The following is a 21,660-nucleotide window of genomic DNA, read 5'->3' on the forward strand; positions in this document are numbered from 1 at the left end:
AGGATTGCGCTTCGTCCCTACTTCCCTGGGTACTATGGGGGAGAGAACTGTTGGGCAGGAAGAGAAAAGCACAACTCATTCCCGAAGTCTCTAGCTATCCCTGGCGGGACCCTGAGCACTGGGGATGCGAAGCGTGCGGCAAGGGATGCCGGCCCCTGGCTTGTGCGCGGAGGAGAAACATGCACTCATTTCAAGGAAGGCCGAGTGCTCGGTGAATTTCAATCAGAGGAGCCGCAGTAATAACAAGAAATGTTGCTTATTGTGCAATTATTACCCACTTCTCTCCAACCCCTAGGAGCCAATAAAATTCACCCCCGAATGTCCGGCCAGGAAAAATCTTCTAAAAGGACCAAAGCCAGAGGCGCCAATCCAGGCCCAGGCTCTTGCCCCAGGACTTTGGCCTCCACCCGCTTTCCGCTTTCCGGCTCCCGACCTCCCCGAGGCTGAAGCGACTGGGTCAGACTTCTAGACTTAAAACGAAGTCGTTTATTTCAGTTTTGCTTTCACATTATGTTCCGATACAATCAAAACTCCTGGACGAACCTCTCGAATGAAAGTCCTGCGTGGAGCGCAATCACAGGTCCTGGGCGCCGGGCTAGTATGGCGGCGGACGGACGCGGGATTCAGAGGCGCTGGTATAAAACATAACGCTGCTCCGGGAAATGTGGGGCTGACGGTTCGGGACATCCAGGGGCGGAGGCGTGGGAAGCGTGCCGACTCCTCCAATTGGGATTATTCCTGATGTATTTGGACTTCGAAAAAATCCCACTTCGCTTCCAGGCCGGTAGTGTCTCCTGGCCAGGCAAGATTTTGGCCAAAGCAGGGGGCACAGGCGAATGCGGGCTGGCTGTAGGCCTGGCGCAAAAAAAAGGAGCGCAGGCCGCCTTCGCTAGAAGCCCTCGCGCCCAGGCCTTCCCACCAAGTCCCCGGCCCCTCTCAGCCTTGCGCTTCCACAACCCGCCCCCAAACCTCGCAGCTGAGGAAGATGCGGAGTTTAGAAAGCTGTTTCAGAAAAATAAAAGTCCCACTTCAACTTTATTGGGTTAAAGCAAAATTAAATCTTGGCTATTCACACGTATGTTACAGAGGACGAGGAAGCGTCCGGAAGAACCTCCTGGCATTTAGTGGAGTCACAGAACACGAGGGCATTGACAAGCATCAGAACATCAAGCAGCCTTAGATTTCACGATCACTCCGAATAGGACATAGAAATACGGAAATACAGCCAGTTTCCACTGGGAAGAGTTCTTTGAATACAAATGATATATATTTATATATATTTTTGAACCAGTCACCACTAAGGTAAGTCCTGTCTCTGCTAACAAGCAGCGGAGGACACAAAGTATCTTCAGCTAATTAACTCTTGAGCGGTGTTTTAAGAGCAACACTTGCCAAATTAAAACTACCTCCCCCATTCAAAAAACAAAACAAAAACCTTATTCCCCTCTCCAAACTAAAAAGGGGGAGGAGTATATTAGATTTCAGCAGGTGGAAAGATTCCGAGGGGGCTGAGGAGGAAGATATTTCACGTTATACAGTGAAATACAAAGTTTCTTTTGTATAAATTTTAGGGAACATGAACATGGGGGTAAGAAACAATGACAAGGCAGTCTCTCTTTCTTGATTACTTCAACCGGAATGGGGGAGGCGAGTTTATTTTTGGAAATGGGAGTGCGCAGAGCTAAGCAGAATTTGCTTCTCCTAATGAGGAAACGGACAAAGTTGTCCGACCGGCGGCCGGTGCACACCTTTTACCCGGATACAGCTGGGGACCATGTAGGAAGTTTCCAGTCGTGCTGTCTTCTCATTCCCCCTCCTGCCTTCCTCCTGCCTTCGCCCTCTCCCTGCCTTCATTACGGTGATGAGCCAGTCAGAGGGGAAAGACCAGGAATCCGGAGAAGGTCGAGTACTTCCAGCCCCCCATCAAGTTCCCCCGCTCCAGCTTGAGGTATGCTCGGTCGCCTTTCTCCATCTGGATGAGAACTCCATTGCTGGCGGCCTCCCGGGTCACGTCCTGGTCACCAGCAAAGGCTGAAATCACCGGCCACCCGTTTAACATGAGGCTTACCTGGGAAAGAGAAAGGCCTACTTCAGAGGCGCGACAGAGGCGGGTACCTAAGCAGCAGTGGAGATGCGAACCTTCCCCGCTTGGCTAACAACCACAAAGGCCTGGGAGCGTGGTGGAAGGGGGTGGGTGGTTTAAAAAGGGGGCTCTGCAGTTTACTGCTGAGGGACCAGTGGGGCGAAAAACAGCCAATCTGGGTGACAGGAAGGGTCTGCCCCCCAAATGGGAGTTGCTTTCATTCCTAAAGCGCGCCAAGCAAAGCCTGACTGCGTTCTTTTATCCAGCTTAACGAACCCATAGGCAGCTCTGGTGTCCCAAGACGTTCGCTTCCACCCCCACCCCTACCCCCTGCCCCACCCCGCTTCAAAGAGAAACTCGGGCAACTGGAGTTTCCGGGAGAACCAAGCCAAACCAAACCCTGCTTCCTCCCGGTCCTAGCTGCCTGACACAGTGGAGACACGGTAGGGAAGCTGGGCAAGGCTTCGGACTGATGAGAAATTCTGCCAGGGCTGCACTCTGTGCTTCATCCCCAGAACCGGCCGTGCCATCACCGCCTGGTTTTGCCCTTGCGGTGGCATCAGCAGCCAAAGGCCCAGCGCCCTCTCCCCAGCCGTGCATCCTGGCTCTTGTCTTTGCCCAAAGGAAACCTGGACACCTTTGGGAACCTGGAGGGACGGTGAGTGCTGACACGGGCACAGCTGGAGCCCGGGGGAGAGCAGCACTACATCCGCCCCCTGCTCTCTCCACCCTTCAAACGCTTGGGCTCGGCGCCCGCTGGTAGTTCAAAAACCCAGAGTCTCCAAAGGGATACCAGGAGCACTCTTCCCATCCCGGCCCGAGCGTGGTGCTAAAGGCAAGCGCACAGGAGTCCAGGCTTCCGAGCTGGGACAGAGAATGAGGATACGGTCTGTGGAGCTGAAGGCAACGGTCGCAGAAAGCTTCTGGAAAGAGGAACTGTCTTTGATGCTAACCAGCAACCGCTACGGGAAATCCCTGGTATCCCGTAGGAAAAGGGGAAGAACCTCTTTGGAGGGGCCCAGAAGGCGAAGGCAGGAAACTCTGTGTGGGAAGAGGACTAGGTTCCAAGAGCCGGCGAGAGAAGAAAACAAGAGACAGTCCAAGCCACAGAACTATGAGGCCCTGCTACTCGTCCATCCAAGCAACCCCAGGCACATGCAGCTGCCCCTTCTATCTCCCACCCCCATAGGGCCCGCTCACTCCAGCAGGTAATAGCCCTCTGCCGGCCCGGGGCCTGACCCTGAGGCAGCGGCTGACCTGAATGGTCTGTCTGTTGTAGACTTTTACCACGTGGAAGTTAAAACTGTAGATCCCTTTGCGCGGGGCGATGAAAGTACTGCGTTCTGAATCAAAGTTGTTCCCGATGTTCACTAGTACCTACAATGAGACGGGAACGAAGGGAAGTAGACAAGAGTCAGTCCCGAACTCCTGCTCCCGAGGCTCCGCAGAGCCTTGGAGTGGATCGAACATCAACCCTCCACCTCTCCCCCTCGCAAGCCAATCTGATGGAGCGCTCACCTGGTCAAAGTAGATGATCATAGTGCGATTACTCATCTCGGACGGCTCGTGGTTGGTGCTTCTGATGGCAGAGAAAGCCACCTTGGCGCTGCCGGAGCGCACAGAGATGCCGAGAGCTGTGCCCGTGGGATCGGACGTGGGGTTGGAGTCGCACACCACCAGGCACTTGCCTTCCAGCACGATGGGCTCTGTCTCATTCTGCCCGCGGGCCGGGCCCGCCAGCCACGCCGCCCCCAGCAGCAGCAGCTCCACGACGCCCAGCATCGCGGCGCCGGCGCCCACCCCGCCCCCCACCCCGGGGGCTGCCTGCGCCAGCCGCCCCCCCGCCCCAACCCCACTCCGAAGCCCCCTCCTCAGCTCCGTGCGCAGCTTCGCAGATGCCGCTCTGGACACTACTGGTCTTCTTTGCACTCCGTGGCAAGCGTGCCCCCCACGCGATGCTCCCGGAGCCCCTCCCGGGCCTCAGGGGTGCCGCGGCTGCCCAGCCGCACTTGGATACATAGCCGCTGCCGCTCAGTCCCGGCTGCTTCCGCCGCCTCCTGCTCGCACCCGCCGCTGCCGCCGCCGCCGCCGCTCTGAATTATTGATGCAGCCGGCGCTGCAGCCGGAGCCGGCGGAGAGCGCGCGCCGGGCACAAAGGCGCGGACCACGGCCTGGCCCCGCCCCCGCTGCCTCCCAGCCCGCCTCCCTCCACAGCTCCGCCTTCCCACTGGCCGAGGCTCCGCCTCCCAACCAATCCTAATGCGCCGCGCTCCCCGCTGAGCCAATGGAGGCGCTGTCCGCGCGCGGCCACCTGACCCCGGGCACCGTTGTTATTAGGCGCGGCGAGGCGGGCGGCGCGCGGCAGCAGGGTTGGGCTCTGGCCGGGAGTCGACTGAGGGAGCGAGGGCCGGGGGCGCGCGTGGGCGCGCGCGCGCCCGTGCCCGGACCTTCCGCCGCGGCCGCTAGCTCTTTCGCTTTCCGCCTCAGGCCGCGGTCTTGTTCAGCCCTCTCAGCCCTTCCGCGCGCCTCCAATCGCCGGCCCGCAGGTAGGAGGTGGCGCGCGCGCCCAGGTTGGGAATGGAATCAGCCGTGCGGGGGGCGCCCGCGTGTCGGCGCGCGGGGCGGGAGGGGAGCGCCCCCCAGCGGGCGCAGGCGCGAGGGGCAGCCAGCGCGCGGGTGAGCTTGGGCGAGCGAGCCAGCCGGGCGACCCGGCTGCAGGGCGCGTGCGTGCGCGGCGGGGCGGGGGCGGGGCGGGGCCTGCGCCGTGGCCTCCCGGGGAGGCGCAGGTGCAGCGGTCCCAGGCCGGCTCACCGGATCCCACGCCAGCCTCAGCACCTGGCTCCGCAGCCCTCTGCCACCGGGATGGAGCTCACCCAGCCTCCCTTGCACCCCTCTCCAACCCCCCTGTCTGCCGGCCACGGGGTCCCACCCTTCCTTCCTTCCTTCCTTCATTTTTTCGGAATAGATCTTTGAACGTGTACGAAGTCGCAGGCACTGGGCCAGGCGCTGAGGATGCCGTGGCGAGCCAAAACAGACGAGGCCCGCCTTGGTGACTCTTAGAGTGTAGCACACTAGGCAGTAACTAGTACAGTGGCGTCGCACGCAGGCTCATTTATCTGATACCATTTTCTCTTTTGCACTTACAATTTATACATTGCATCCGTATTTTTTCAATATATTGTGCACCTTTACTACTTGTTTTAGCCACACGTTCCTGCACATCAGCGTTGAGTGTAGACACCAAATCTTGTGATGTATGGGCGATTTTTCAAGAGTAATTATGACCCTACAAGAATTTTTGCCTCACTTATTGACTTAGAACTTTACACACACACGTAATCTCAAACAGGGAAGTAAAAATGCAGTTTTGCTAAGTGGCAGGCAGAGGGGAGCTGCGGAGAAAGAGAAAAGGGCGCGTTCCAGCCCGAGGTGCCGGCAGGCGGAGACCTGAGGGATGAAAGTCTGCAGTTAACCAGGCGGAAGCTGAAGGGCGAACGGACCTCTCGGTTGTGTCCAGAGCAGAAGTGCCAGCTCCGTACCCTAAGCAGAGGCGGGTTGGGATGCTGGCCATCGGGGTACCTGGCGCTCGGGTCACCCCCGTGCGACCTTGAACCTGAGTGCTCAGCCAAGCCAGAATGGACGTTCGGCTGGCTGCAGCCAGGCGCAAGCGCTGGGACCTGCAGGCGCGGACTGCCTACACTTCCTTTGGATATCTGGGCTCGCTGCCCGCAGGGTCTCCTGCCCCTGGGGTACTCGTTCCCCCACGCGGGGAAACCTGTCTTGGAATCGCCAATTGCCACACCTTTCAGATTCTCAGCCTTTGTTTCTTTTGAGACTTTGATAGCTGTCTAAAGAATTACCTTGGGGGAACCCCAGCTCCGACCCCCGCCTCTGTTTGGAGGACCACCGGGGTCACTGGGCTCGCCAAGAAAAAGGAAAGGGTGGGGAAAGAGGCAACAATTTTACTTTAAATTAAAATGACACAAAAATATTTTTTCAACTCCGATCTTTTTGAGACATCCCCAGAAAGCGTTGCCAGCTGCGATTACACCTAATGTGAGAGCATGAACTAGTTTAGGAGGTGAGAGGTGAATAACGAGACACCATGCAATATAGTGGCCATCCAGTATAGCTGGAAGCGGTGGGGGGTGGGGGGGTCCCTGGAGAAGCACTCGTGTAGAACCAACGGTACACTCTTCAGTCAGTCATTGCACAGATATTTCCTAAGTACCGGCTCTGTCGGGGAAAGCCAGCTTTTATGGCGCTCACAAGCAGGACTGAGATTACCTGGAGGGGGTTGGTCACCAGCCCTTTCCTCTTCTTTTCATGGTGAGGCTATAGTAGGGCAGTGCCCAAGCCTGAACTGCCATCCCTATGCTGGTGATGCTCCATCTGGCATATCGCATCTCAGCCTCTCTGCAGCCCAGGCCTTTCATACTGAATGCCTGTTGGACCTTTTTGCTTATACACCCTGCAGGCATGTTTAAGTGACCCACACTTTGTCTCCTTCCTTGCCTCCCAAATTCTGTGCCTTCCTTCTTCACCTATTTCAATGACAACAGCCACACCCACCTGGGACCCCCACATCTAATTTGATTCCATCTCTATGTCCTGTTGTTTGAATGATTCTCATAGGGCTGCCTATTTGGCATTCATCTTTCTGGCCCAGGCTACTTCAAGAGCCTCCTAATTTATCACTGAGGGATTAGTGCAACAATTGCACCCTGGCTTTGCTAGATAATGTTTAATCTTCCATTTGATGAATATCTGTTGAATGCTTTGAGGTATCTAACCTCCTCACTCCTCTGCCATTCTCCATCCCTCTTCCACATAGTATATTTTCAAAAAATAATGATTAATTTAATGTTAATAAATATTTCCTGAGTTGTGAGGATCAAAGGAGATAATATATAAGGGGAGGGAGATCCATTAAGCACCTCAAAAGCAGTCATGTTTATTTTTAGCATTGTCACATTTTAGACTTAGAATTCTTTTAGCTGCAAGTGACAGAACCCATTCAAACTGTCTTAAGTATAAAGGAGTTTATGTGGTTAATGCAAGAAAGCCAATGGGTACATCTTGCCAGTGGAAATATGGCTGGATCTACCAAAGTTATTATGATCTTTTATTTCTGGCTTTGGCTTCATTTTCAGACAAGTCTTTTCCATATGATGGCCCCTTAGATGCTACTGCCAACTTAGTCCTAGCAAGAAAGAAAGAGTGCTTTTTGTTTAATATTTACAACAAAAGTCTCAGGACAATCTGAGGTGCTAGCCCCTGTCTGGGCATGGAGAATGAACCACTCTCCTGACAACTTGGATTCAGGTGTCTTCCTCTGAAAAGGGGTTTGTTAGCCCCACATTGTCTAGGCTAGGGACATTCTCCCAAGAAAAATTACAGAAGGGATGATGGTAGGCAAAAACAACGTATGTCTATTTTAGTCTCTCTCAGAGGGTTGGCTGCAATATATTTCACCCCAAAACAATGGTGATGAAGATGGATACAGTAGCCAGAACAATAGATATGTTTGTCTTGGTCCTTTTGGATCTTTAAGACCTCAGCTAAACATGAAATTAGATGCTATCAACCATGACGTTACTGAAGGCTTAGCTTTGAAGCACAGATGCACTTTGAATGGTAGAGCCACATAAGTATAAATAAGTAATTGTCACATTCTATTCCAAAATATTCTTTTGACAACATTATATTGGAATTGGCTTTTTCTATTCATCTTTTAGGTTCCTAAAAAGGTGAAAATTTCATTTCTTTATGGGTAAGCACCTAAAATTCTTTATCATTTATCAATTAATAAAAAGAAATGGAAATTTGAGAAGGTCTAAAAAATAAAAAAGATCGAGTTAGGTCATATTTGAAATTTAAGACTTTAATCTGCTAAGGTTTTTCAGGTGTTGAACTATTGGTAAAATATTATAAAACCATCGATCTGAAGCATTTAATGTATCATAGAGATTTAGGCAACTTAACAGATTGCAGATGATGAATGTGCTGTTATGTCCTTTACCTGCTGCTCTAAATTCAGCCTTCTGTTTTGGTGAAGTAAAAGGTTTATTACCTTTCACTGTATTCTGAATTTCCCACCACAGTGCATTTTGAGAAATGAATATTAACACCTGTCTTGATCCCCCATCGCCCCACATCCTGAGGAAAATATAATCTATTGTTGGAATAAGAGAGCATGTTCAGGAAAAGGGGAATATTTTGTCACAGGATGTGCAATGAACTCATCCTTTTATTAAGTCAAAATGGATTCTCTAGTGTTTATATACATCAAACAGTGTTTCTTCTCTTGGTCGTGGTTCAAAGGCCCCAACATACAATTCCTTAGTATTTAGTCAATTTGCCTATAAAGAAGAAGAGAATGGCTAGTTTGTTCTAAAGTCTTAAATTTAGTATTTCAAGGGTCAAGGTCATTTCAAATTAAGCTTGAATCAATACTATAAAATATGAAAATGATCCTAAGTTGTACGAAGTATGAAATATTTTAAATTTCACCAAAATCTGTCTTCCTGGGTATGTCTTTTTTTTTTTTTTACACCTACTCAGATTCATTCTAAATGCAATATTTTTGCTATTTAGGTTTTAAAAGTTACATTACAAAATAAACTTTGTAATTGGACACTTTTATTAAATGCAGGAAAATGCAAGATTGCTTTTTAATGAAGGCCAGATTTGTGGTAACATTTTAATTATTTTCCAAAAAAAATCTTGGATCGTAAAAAAAAAAAAAAAGTATATTCAAAATATCTTGAGCTCTTATGTTAATACCAGATTATGCATTTTCTAGCCTTGTTCAGAAGGAGAGACTATGTATCTTCTAAATTGAGAGATATTGGCACCATTTTTAAAATTATACCTTGAATCTGCTGTGGTATGTGCTGGTAGTAATTTTATATGAAGCTGTTGTTCAAGCACAGGCCATTAAGGTCAAAGGGGGGAAAAAAGGAAATAATGTAATCCTACAAAGCTGCTCTTGAGGGAAAAGTCACATAGGTAACATCAAACAGTAGTTGGAATTTTTCCAAGAAGTAATTATCTGTGTGCTTTTGGGGTGGTTGGTTATGGGGACAGACCAATGTTTGGCCAATTCAGCATTTATTGAGTGCCTGCAATGTGCAAGACACTGTTTTAGGACCTCTGGCTACGGCAAAGATGAATCACCCATGCTTCCTGCCCTCCAGGACCTTGTTTAGTGGTAGTCAGGGATGCATACCTGGAGAACCTCCACTTAAGACTTCCAGGTGTACTCAGAAGGCTTCTTAGTAGTGGGGCTACCTAAGTTCTCATGTGGTAGCTTTGGTTAGTCTCTGTATTAGTTTGCATTTACCCTGTAATCCGAAGACATGCAAAAATTGCACACATACATATAAAATTAATAGATTAGAGAACATTGAAACAAACATTTCACGTATGTACTTCACATGCATTTGACATTTATCAAAGAAATGGTGTATTTTGTCATCATTGGTGGGTGGCTGGGTTAAATTTTGTGAAAAGTATCACTAATCGTAATAGGTCTTAGGAAAATTTCCTAGAGTTTGCATTCATTGACAGTAGTATAGACTTCCCGCAGCTCAGAGTGCTGTGAGGATGGGGTGTTAGAGAGAGGTCTGCTTAACTGGAGGACTTATTGAACCACAGACTTCTGTGTTACCAGGAGGTAAATGAAAGGAAGAGTTTAAATAGAATTTGAAGGAGGGAAAATTCAGAAGGAAAAGGAGGTTTGGGGGGTTTTTTAGCCATTCTGACAGGTGTGAAGTGTTATCTCATTGTGGTTTTGATTTACATCTCCCTGATGATTAGTGATTCATGTATCTGTTGGCCCTCTGGATGTCTTCTTTGGAAAAATGTGTTTTCAGGTCCTCTGCCCACTTTTAATCAGATAATTTGTTAAGGGCTTTTATATTTTTAAAAAATTGTTTTCCCAAAATGGTATTTTCTGGTTGACTTCTTAGAAATTAGGTCAGAGGAGCATGCTTAGTCTTGCGCCTCTGCTTCAGGCCTCGGTGACAGTTATGTGACTGAGAACGCTGGTGCTCTGCTCCCCTGCCACTGAGCCACACCCTGTCTTCCTCTTCTCTGTTTTTGCCCCTAGAAGCTGATTCATTCCAATTGGCTTCTGTTTGGGCCAGTGGAAGGTATAAGCAGAGGATCGGAGAGAAGAGGAGAGAGAAGTTGGGGTATTTCTTCCTGCTCTGTCCCTTCAGTGCAGGTGGTATGAAGTAATGACCCTCAAAAACCTCTGGCAGTAGCTTCCCCTTTTCAGGATTGTAGCTCCTGCTCTGCAGCCTTTCCTGCTCTCTTGGGCTCCAGCTGTCATGTCAGTAACATTCTCCCCACTTTGTATCTCCTGCTTTGGGAAGGCTGGGCTGGTGGGGGGGAGGGGTGGTGGTAGTGCCGGTTTCTAGGTTATTCGCATCTTGTGTTCATGTTGATTCCCCTGACCCTGCCAACACCTCTGTAGGTTGTCCCTTCATTAAAAATCTCTCCATTTGAACTGAGTTTAATTCTGTTTCCTCCTGGGATCTCAATGATACACTGTACCAGAAGGAAACCTTGCTTCACCTTCAGAACCAACAGATTTGATACATTTTATCCTCCTGTAGAACCATTAGTTGTTGAATTATTGGTTGTATCATAGAAAATCACTATGTTAAACCCCAATTTATTACAAAATCAGATTAGATACGTGATATTACCAAAGTTGTTATATTTCAAACAAAAGTATTCATATTGTTTTAAAAATTAAATTTAATGTAATTATGCTGTTTTCTGAATATTGAAGTAAAATTATTAAAAGAAATCCTCCTTAAAGTGGCAAATGCTAAATCTCCAAAAAATAATCCTATCCAGCTGCAATACAAGAATGTGTTAATATCTTGAGGAAAAAAATAGTATTATTTTGTGAACTTATAAAGCTATTTTGAGTTTTTAAAATATGAAAACCTTAGGGGCGCCTGGATGGCTCACTCAGTTAAGCATTGGACTTGGGTTCAGGTCATCGTCTTATGAGTCTTTGTGACTTCAAGCCCCACATCACCTCTGCTGATGGCTCAGAGCCTGGAGCCTACTTTGGGTTCTGTGTGTCCCTCTTCTCTCTACCCCTCCCCCAACTCATGCACTCTCTATCTCAAAAATAAATATTTAAAAAAATTTATAAGGTGAAACCTTACTAAAATGTGTTTTATTATTGGGAAGGTATGACAATTACTGCTATTTGTTTTTTAAGCTTATAAACTTTTATCTGTGCATATTCTCAACAAATAAGGATTTTACTGTTATTGTATAAAATCGGTACTATTTTAGATTTTAAAATACCAGATTGAAACCAAACCACAATAATGTGTATTTCAATGTATAGGTACTAATAAGGGAATCCTTTTTTAGCCCATTAAATTTTTTTTTAATTTTTTAATGTTTATTTTTGAGATAGAAAGAGAGCACAAACTGGGGAGGGACAGAGAGAGAGAGAGCGGGACAGAGGATCCAAAGCAGGCTCCACACTGACAGCAGTGAGCCCAATGCAGGACTTGAACTCACAAACCATGAGATCATGACCTGAGCCAAGGTCACATGCTCAACTGACTGAGCCAGCTAGGTGCCCCTTTAAAAAAATTTTTTTTAAGATTTTATTTTTTTAAATAATCTCTAGGCATAGTGTGGGGCTTGAACTCACAACCGCAAGATCAAGAGTCACATACAGTACCAACTGAGCCAGCCAGGTGTACCTGAGCCCATTTAATTTAATTATCCATTTCACACCTACGCCCAGTATTTTTTGCGATCCTTACCCAAGCAGTATAAAGGCTACTTAGGAAACATAAAGCAATTAGAAAGTAACTTTTTGGCAAGTAAACGACCCATAAGTGGCAACAAAAGTTAGAATAAATTTAATGAAAATATCCATTAAATCTTAGTGTTTACTGGTCCAGAAGAAAGGCTGGTTGGATTCCTATTTCCTCTGGTTGTTGCAGTCACATACTATATACTGTAACTGTTTTTAAATAACTATAGATGTACTGAAACCTATCTATGGTCTTGCTATTATAAAATTTCAGGAATAGTCCATCATTACTTATTATGAAATCGATCCCAGTATTTAATGCACCAACAATATCACGATGACAGAGTATATTGCGGTGAGACCACTATGGCCTTTTTAGATAAATAAATATCAGAATTTTGGGTCTTTAACCTAGAGTGTCTTTTTTTTAATTGTTTTCTTATTTTTATTTTTTTAGTTTATTTATTTTTGAGAGAGAGAGAGAGAGAGAGAGAGAGCAGAAGAGGGGCTAGAGAGATTTCCAAGCAGGCTCTGCACTGACAGCACAGAGCCTGTCACAGGGCTCGAACCCATAAACTGAGAGATCATGACTTGAGCCGAAATCAAGAATCGGATGTTTAACTGACCGAGCCACCCAGGCACCCTTAATTTTTGTTGATGTTTATTTATTTTTGAGATAGAGAAAGACAGAGCGTAAGCAGGGGAGGGAGGGAGGGAGGGAGGGAGGGAGAGAGAGAGAGAGAGAGAGAGAGAGAGAGAGAGAGAGAGAGAAAGAAAGAAACACAGAATCCAAAGCAGGCTCCCGGCTCTGAGCTGTCAGCACAGAGCCTTATGCAGGGCTCGAACTCACAGACTACGAGATCATGACCTGAGTGAAAGTTGGACATTTAACTGACTGAGCCACTCAGGCACCCTGGAGTGTCTTTTTGTCTTAACTGAGATATAATTGACACATAACATTATATTAGTTTCAGGTATACAATGTAATTATTCAATATTTGTACATATTGAGAAATCACCAGAATGAGTCTAGTTAACATCCATCATTGCACGTGGTTATAATTTTTTTCTTGTGATGAGAACTTTTAAGATATACTTTCTTAGCAACTTTCAAATACACGATACAATATTATTAGCTACAGTCACCGTGCTATACATTATATCCCTAGCGCTTATTTACTTTGTAACTGGAAGTTTGTACCTTTTGACTCCCTTCTCCCATTGTGCCCACACCCTGGAGTGTCTTTCTTTCTTTCTTTCTTTCTTTCTTTCTCTTTCTTTCTTTCTTTCTTTCTTTCTTTCTTTCTTTCTTTCTTTCTTTCTTTCTTTCTTTCTTTCTTCCTTCCTTCCTTCCTTCCTTCCTTCCTTCCTTCCTTCCTTCCTTCCTTTCTTTCTTTCTTTCTTTCGAGAATCTTAAGCAGGCTCAGTCCTACAACCCTGCGATCATGACCTGAGCGAAAATCAAGAGTTGGGACCCTCAACAGACTGAGTTACCCAGGCTCCCCCTTGGAGTGTCTTGAAACTTAATTTTTATCAACTGGGCTGCCTACATTTTACAGATTGGGGCCCAGGGAGGGGAGGTTCCCTGAGACAATCCATGTAACACGGCGGTTCTTGTGTAGTCTCTAAAAGCAGAATGCAAAAGCTAAAGCCCCACTCCAGTGGGTAGACAAGAGCCCTTTGATAAGTTTATAACTCTGTGTTTAGTTTTCTCATCAAACAAGTAGGAATAGAATAAGCATCTACCCTAAGGATGGAATGAGATAATCCATGGATTAGCCTGAACTTGGCATGTGCTATCCAATCCATGAGTGCTGCTGTGCTTCTCCTGTCTGGGCGCCCAGGTAGGAGGAGTGCCAAATTACAACCCCAGGTGCCACCTCCACTGCCCCAGGCTTGCTCCAGATTCATCTTGAGGTTGACCAGGCACCTACCTGGCCATTTGCCAGTGGTTTTTCTTCTGTTGCTGCACAGAAGTTCAGGCAATAATGTCTTTGATTTTGGTAAATGTATTCCATCAGATGTCCTCATGCCCAAATTTATTATTCATTTTTGAGAAATAGAGAGTGAGAGAGAATGAGCTGCGGAGGGGCAGAGAGAGGGGGACAGAGGATCCGAACTGGGCTCTGAGCTGCTAATAGCAAGTCTGATGCGGGGCTCGAACTCATGAACTGTGAGATCATGACCTGAGCTGAAGTCGGGCGTTCAACCAACTGAGCCACCCAGGTGCCCCCGTTATGCCCAAATTTAAAACAAGGCTATTTATATACCCCGATAACAATATACACACAGCTTCACAAACACATCATGCACTGTATTTCTATTTTCTGTATTTATTTATTCACTCAACTAATGTGCATTAACCACCCACTATGTGACAGGTATTTGTTGTGGGGATCAGGTATACATGAGTGAAAAAACTGGGAAGACTTCTGGCCCTCTATGGAAGATATCTGGGAAGAGATTTGATTTTGTGGCAAACATGTTCTCATTATGAATTTTACCATTATAATAGTAAAACTAAATTGTCCCCATCTTATTGGTGCACAGTTATGAGACTACAGGGTGTGTGTGTGTGTGTGTGTGTGTGTGTGTGTGTGTCTGTGTGTCTGTGTGTCTGTGTGTGTGTGTGAGTGCGTGTGTAAAATACTGTTAAAAAGATATTAACTGCCAACTCAGGAGTTGGGTATATTTTTCTGAATATAATTTATTGTCAAATTGGTTTCCATACAACATCCAGTGCTCATCCTAACAGGTGCCCTCCTCAATGCCCATCACCCACTTTCCCCTCTCCCCCACCCCCCATCCACCCTCAGTTTGTTCTCTGTATTTAAAAGTCTCTTATGGTTTGCCTCCCTCCCTCTATGTTTGTAACCAGTTTTTCCCCTTCCCCTCCCCCATGGTCTTCTGTTCAGCTTCCCAAGATCCACATATGAGTGGTCATAGGATATTTGTCTTTCTCTGACTGACTTATTTCACTTAGCATAATACCTTCCAGTTCCATCCACATTGCTGCAAATGGCAGGATTTCATTCTTTCTCATTGCCAAGTAGTATTCCATTGTATATATAAACTACATCTTCTTTATCCATTCATCAGTTGATGGACATTTAGGCTCTTCCCATAATTTCGCTATTGCTATAAACATTGGGGTACATGTGCCTCTATGAATCAGCACTCCTGTATCTCTTGGATAAATTCCTAGCAGTGCTATTGCTGGGTTGAAGGGTAGTTCTATTTTTAATTTTTTGTGGAACCTCCACACTGTTTTCCAGAGAAGCTGCACCAGTTTGCATTCCCACCAACAGTGCAAGAGGGTTCCCGTTTCTCCACATCCTCACCAGCATCTGTTGTTTCCTGATTTGTTCATTTTAGCCACTCTGACCGGTGGGTATTTTTTTGAATGACATTAAAATTTTTTTCATTTCTATCTTGGAATTTAAATTGGAAAATCATTAACATTATAAATTTATGTTGTCATTTCCATTTTTAAATTCAAGGGACATCAAAAGCTATGAATCTGATTGTAATTGTAAGGTGAAGGTACTTATGTTGCATTGGCACATTTTTGTCAATTGAGAGTGGTTTGCTTATTTTTAGCCTATGGAAGGTTTTAAAAATAAAATTTAATGCACCATTTAAATATTACTTGTTTTAAAGGTACTCCATTTTAAAACATGCCAAGAGAAGAATTTGATGTGTGTTTGAGGTCAAAAATAGGGAGCCTAAGACCATTCTCTGCTTTGGCCTGCCTCCCTCCTTTCTGAAAATGCCTGTCTGACCTTCCAGCACACTCTTGGGCTCAGGAAGTGTATGTGTGCAGCTTTTTGGAGAAGTTTCTATCTTCCCACTCTGTGACCACATGAACACTTCCTGCATGTCTTTCTCTGCTCACAACTGAGTACTCTTCTCCCCAGCCCCTTAGGGAACAGGGAAGGGAGGCCCTGACATTGTGCTTGTGTAAACATAATTGAGAGATTTCCATGTCTCTTGCACCTTCATAAATGATTTTGTGTATTATGCTGGGACAGTAGTTCTTTAAATAGAATATCCTCCCATGGAAATCGCCCACAGTGCTGAGAGTACACCTTGCAAAAGGTGAGACTAGAGTATAGGGTGCATCCTCAGCATTGCCTAAAGGCTGAAGTTAGGGCTCTCTGGAATATCGAAAACAAATTTATAGCAGTTCATTAGTGTAAGGAATCATGAAAACAGTGTGCCGCCGTTACCTGTGGAGACAACAGTTACCAAGCGAGTGCAGACATGAGGCTCTGAAGACAAAGCTGCTTACAAGGGCTCTCGTTCATTCTAGAGAAACCCACTTGCCTATTTTGAACCACATTTCTTTAGAGCATATGTCTCACTGTGCAACCAAAAGGGTGTTTATATCCTAGTCACTTGGCAAAAATTCTGTTGTTGCTTCTGAGAGATCCAGTTTAAGCCTGAAGCACGGAGCTGGGAAAAAGATGGTCTTTGGTCGTCTGAAGAAATGACCCTAGTGCAAATTTAGACAGTTATTTTTTTTCTTTTGTTCCCCATAATATTGTTGCTGCATGGAACTACATTTTTTAACTAGAAGAGAAGTAGAGTCCTAAATCAGTTCGGTTATTCCCACTTGTTTGAAATGAGGACATTTGTTTCTATTCAGTGAGATGAGACCAGTTGGGAACTTGCCATGATATTTCCATTGGCCACTGAATTATGTCAATTGCAACATATTTCTTCAGGTACTTGACAATTTCCAAACAATTGCTCTTAAAAAGTCTATTTGAGGTGCACCTGGGTGGCTCAGTTGGTTCAGCATCCAACTGTGGCTCAGGCCTTGATCTTGCGGCTCATGGGTTCAAGCCCTGCCTTGGGCTCTGCACTGACAGCTCAGAGCCTGGAGCCTGCTTCAGATTCTGTGTCTCCCTCTCTCTCTTTGTCCCTCCCCTGTTTGTGCGCTCCCTGTCTCGCTCTCTCTCGCTCTCTCTCAAAAAAAAAGTATATTTGATACTCAATGGGAAGAAAGCAGGTGCAAAAGTATATTTATAGGGTGCATTTTTAGAAGATGTATTTATAGAGGGTGACTGGTATGTCAACATGTTGGTTTATTATTATCTTTGGTTAAGATTATGGTTATTTTTACCTTCTTTACAGTTTTGGTGTTTTCCCATTCTCAGACTTATTTTAATCAGTTTTCTTTTTTTTTTCTCTTTAAAAAAATTTTTTTAATGTTTGTTTACTTTTGAGAGAGAGAGAGACAGAGTGCAAGTGGGGAAGGGGCAGAGAGAGAGAGGGAGACACACAATCCCAAGCAGGCTCCAGGCTCTGAGCTGTCAGCACAGACAGCTCAGAGCCCAACGCGGGGCTCGAATTCACAGTCTGTGAGATCATGACCTGAGCCAGAGTGAGACGCTCAACCGACTGAGCCACCCAGGCACCCCAATGTAGTTTTCTTAAGTGCCTAAAAGATAATTTTCCTTTAACAATATTTAAATAGATATAAGGTCCATTGGTACCATCAAGTCATTTCTCCTCTTCCTTAACCTTGCAAACCACACATGAGGACGCTCGTAGGAATGCCTCTTACGCTATGGTTTGCATTCATCAATAAATCACTCATAATTAGAACTAGAAATCTTTTCCTGCTAAAACAGATATATCTCTTTCAAGAGTAGTTCTCTTTTGTGAACGATGTTTGACATCTTAGAAACTAGGATAGTCTTTATGTACATTGCTATAGTCAAAGCATTATTTTGTAGGGTGGGCTCAAGGTTACATGTTTAAGAAAAGCTTCAGGTTAATCCTATTAGGAAAATCATTTTATTCATAAATCTTTAACTATTGAAAAGACCATTGGGAGGCTATGCTAGTTTGTATAGCTGGATAGAATTAAGTAGCATATTTGACAATTGGCAATACGAAACAGTAGCCTACATTTGCACAGTGCTATCTATTTAAACAGCAACAAACATTTCACAGAGAAATACGTGTTCACCTCCACATGAGGCTCTTGGGTAGTTATATCTAATTTTTGGGTGACAAAATGTAGTCTGGCAGAGACTAACTGATTTGCCCAACATCATTCATCTGGCAGAGGTGGATTATTCTCTGTCCCCTAGCTCCAAAGTCCTGTCCACTTTGTCCTGCAACATTGCCCCACAGCAAGCACTGCTGCTGACCCCAGTGATGCGGGGTAGTGTTTCCAGCTAGGAGTTAGCTCTCCTTGACTTTAAATATGAAACCTTTTTTTTCCTATTAAGCGATGAAGTTTAGTTTTTACGTTTTCAAAGATGATAAACCTTTCTCCCTTCGTGCTTCTTTTTCCTCTTTTGTTCCTAAACAGTGTTCCACATATATTACTGTTAGAAACAGATTATTGGCATTCATGTTAGGTTTTTCCATACCTTTTAATCATTTCTACAGCTGTTCACATGACAACAATTATATTTCCAATTTTAAAAAATTGTTACAAAGATGCAGAGAGAAAAGAGAAAAGCAAAGGAATAAACTACAAGCAATTATGTAAGTGATACTTCTGCGATCTGACATTTTGGGAAATGTTACTGGTACTGCAACTACTTTTTATTATCCAGGTTTTAACCTTTCAGTGGACATGCCTTAAGCTTGGTCACCACCTAACAGTAGGTCATGTATTTTTCTAATTTTTCTACCATCCAAGTTTTTTAACCACAGGAAGAATGTTTACTGTGCACCAGGTTACATCATGGCACCTACAAATAGATATGTACAGTTTACCAACATGTCCTTTTAAAAAACTGATATTGACACCTTTACTGAAAGTAAATTGACACTGTACAAAGTGATCCAGTGGGCTTAAATGTGTAGATTGTACTCACTGCTCTTACCAATTGGGGACTGAACAGCATTTGATGACCTAGTGAGTTTATTTGTAAATTATTTATGTTTCCTTGTCATTTCAAGGATTTAAGTTTCCAATTTAAAAGATCTGAAAGTGTCCTCAGATCTGAAATGAGTCTCTTGTAGACAGCAGATAGATGGGTCTTGTTTTTTTTATCCGTTCTGATACCCTATGTCTTTTGATTGGAGCATTTAGTCCATTTACATTCAGTGTGGATCTTGAAAAACTTAACAGAAGACCATGGGGGAGGGGAAGGGGGGGAAAAAGTTACAGAGAGGGAGGGAGGCAAACCATAAGAGACTTTTAAGGACTGAGAACAAACTAAGGGTAGATGGGGGATGGGGGAAAGGGGAAAATGGGTGATGGGCAGGGAGGAGGGCACTTGTTGGGATGAGCACTGGCTGTTGTATGGAAACCAATTTGACAATAAATTATATTTAAAAATAAGTAAAAAAATATCATTGAAAAAATAAAATAAAATTTTTTAATCTTTGGAAAATCCAGAAAAAATAAAAAATCGCATTTCATTGAGATATATATGTTCCTTTCTCATCAGTTAACAAGAAATCCTTTATTCTGTTGCCCCCCTTTCCCTTTCCACCTTTGCACCTACCAGTGTTCTTTTTACATTTGCAAGCTGATTGGCTTGACATGTCAATGACCCCAACCAGAGAGCTTCATCTTATAAATACCAGGCTCATTTTCCCAGATGTTTCAAACAAGATAGAATATGACCTTTCTTCATGTTGTATGTTCAGATTAGTGAGTTGGGAAAGTGTCACGTGATCACTCTAGTACACAGACATGGAAATCCCTCAGAGATCATGTTTTGGGGTAGAACCACCCAGACATCTAAACTTTTAACGTAATGAACTTATTAAAACTTAAAACCTGGTTAATAATGAGTTGGAGATGTGTAAGATTTTGCTTAAGGTATGTTTTTGTTTTACTCTTGTTTTGCTTTCCCAAATGCATCTTATTTTCATATTATGTTAGGACCTCAGCATGATAGACTGTGCCTCAGAGAAGACCATAGGTGAGCATACTTGAAGAAAAGTTAATGTAGTCACATACGTGTATTTAGTGTATACATTTTACAAATTCTTAGCGTATAAATCTTAATATGATTTTGGCTGCCAAATTAGATTTTATTTTGTTAACCAACTCTGTAAATTAAAAATGTCCTCAGCCATTTATTCAGCAAAGTAGAGGGAAAGAAAATGGCATCAGTTTAAACTAGGACATTTAAACCAGAATGACCTGATAATGGAAAATACCTAAAACAAAGTCCTATCTCTTCCACTTAGTGTTTCCTCCCCAAATAGAAACCAGTTTATTCTTGGTAGGTTTATTCCAACAAGCACCGTGTTATAGTGAACCATGGTCTTAATATACTTTGAAAAATGGCATATCTGTTCTATAAATCAGTATACCAATTTTCGCCTCTTTACAAAATACAAAGGAGACTTTACCAACCAGAACAATGTAGAACCTGGTAATTCAAATACCATTCAAAACAGATACTTATCTAATAATTGGAACTAAATGTTAGGCCTCATGGCAGCCAGCTTAACAACTAAACAACTTTTAATAAAAAAAAGGGGTAAGCCCTTTTATGATCTGATTTTAGCCCTCTCAACTCAGGACATTGCAGCAAGTGGTTTATTTTCAATGCTTTAAACATCCATATCATACTGTACATTAGTGGCCAGTATAAGTACCAAGTCCCATGCTAAATTCTGTACATAGTGGTGCTGTCTTGGTCACCACCACCTTGCCCTTTCTCTGGTGTTTATTTGGCAGGGACATCCCTTCCCCTTTTAGTTCATTAGTGTCCTTATGTTCATAGCACCTCCCCACCATATAATAGAAAAGAAGCTATGAGTCATTTACACTTTAGCATAAATGTACTTTCATGACTTCATCAAGGCTATTTGTGCCAACTCTTTAACTGCAGAATGAAAGACTCTGGACTGTCTCTGAGAAGAATGAGCTGGGAGTCGGTCTAGTCATCAGGACCACCGTAGACCTATTACCGAGAGGTATGTGGACTGCATAATTGTTGCAGATCAGCACCCGAGGCAGCTTTTTCTAAGCCATGAGACTGCCAGCTCATGCTCTCTCTCTTTTCTCCTCTCTGCTTGAGCTAGATGGACTCTTGCCTTCCACCGGCTTCCCACTTTCAGGAATCCAGGGAACATCCTCCATCCTTGAAATGATCATACATTCTTTTATCTTCCTGGGGCCCATGTCATGGTGAGAGCTGCCCTCAGGAAAAGCACAGGCTTATAGCACAGCTCTTCTGCTACCTGCAGATGGCTGGTATCCAGGAAGCCTGGAAGTGATTGGTTGCATCTGTGTGTGTGTGTGTGTGTGTGTGTGTGTGTGTGTGTGTGTGTGTTTGTGTAGAGTAGGAAAGCCCTTAGAGGAAGGGAATACATCTGGCTTGCAACCCCATCACTGGAGCGCTATCTTACTTTGTGGTCCCCCAGAAGCAGATCTGGAGACAAGGATTCAGGTGCAACTGGCATGTATGCATGGTGATTCCATGAAGCATTGGTGAGAGAATAGAAAAGTGAATCAAGGAAAGGAATACCATCAAAGGGGGCATTCATAAGTCATCTGGGGCTGTGGGCAGCCCATTGGGTAACGGTGGGAGCACGTCAGCATTACTACCCCTTGCCCTGAGGGATAAGGGGTAAGGATCTTATCACAAATTCCCTTTAGTTACTGGTGACAGCCTATGGGTGGGGGTTGTTATTTCCCAAATTCCAGTGTACCACTTTGGGTCATAGAGGCTTTCTTTAGTTTCTTTGTTTCATAAGGGCAGAGATCCAGCCATTAGAGTGGGAATGCACTGAAGTGTAGCTGTGGGCAGAGCATCCATATGCTTCTCCTTCAGGCGTTTTA

The 21,660-nt window shown here is 44.8% G+C and overlaps 1 protein-coding gene across 1 annotated transcript; it reads right to left on the reverse strand.

The window, feature by feature from the left end:
* Window positions 1–1,016: 1,016 nt before the first annotated feature.
* Window positions 1,017–3,885, reverse strand: CBLN1 (cerebellin 1 precursor). Its single transcript, XM_058707430.1, has 3 exons — window positions 3,602–3,885; window positions 3,341–3,460; window positions 1,017–2,068 (listed from the first exon to the last, which is right to left on the reverse strand). The coding sequence occupies exons 1-3, from the start codon at window positions 3,863–3,865 to the stop codon at window positions 1,871–1,873; spliced, it is 582 nt and encodes a 193-aa protein (XP_058563413.1). The 5' UTR covers window positions 3,866–3,885; the 3' UTR covers window positions 1,017–1,870.
* Window positions 3,886–21,660: the final 17,775 nt, after the last annotated feature.

The sequence above is a fragment of the Neofelis nebulosa genome, chromosome 17 (assembly GCF_028018385.1).
Source record: "Neofelis nebulosa isolate mNeoNeb1 chromosome 17, mNeoNeb1.pri, whole genome shotgun sequence".
Taxonomy (NCBI): domain Eukaryota; kingdom Metazoa; phylum Chordata; class Mammalia; order Carnivora; family Felidae; genus Neofelis; species Neofelis nebulosa.

Bases quoted from the DNA above. Each gene is read 5' to 3' on its own strand.
- CBLN1 (XM_058707430.1), bottom strand. From the start codon at position 3,865: ATGCTGGGCGTCGTGGAGCTGCTGCTGCTGGGGGCGGCGTGGCTGGCG. The intron at 3,461-3,601 runs GTGAGCGCTCCA...GTCTCATTGTAG, and splicing joins TGATCATCTACTTTGACCAG to GTACTAGTGAACATCGGGAA. The intron at 2,069-3,340 runs GTCAGCCGCTGC...TCTCTTTCCCAG, and splicing joins ACAACAGACAGACCATTCAG to GTAAGCCTCATGTTAAACGG.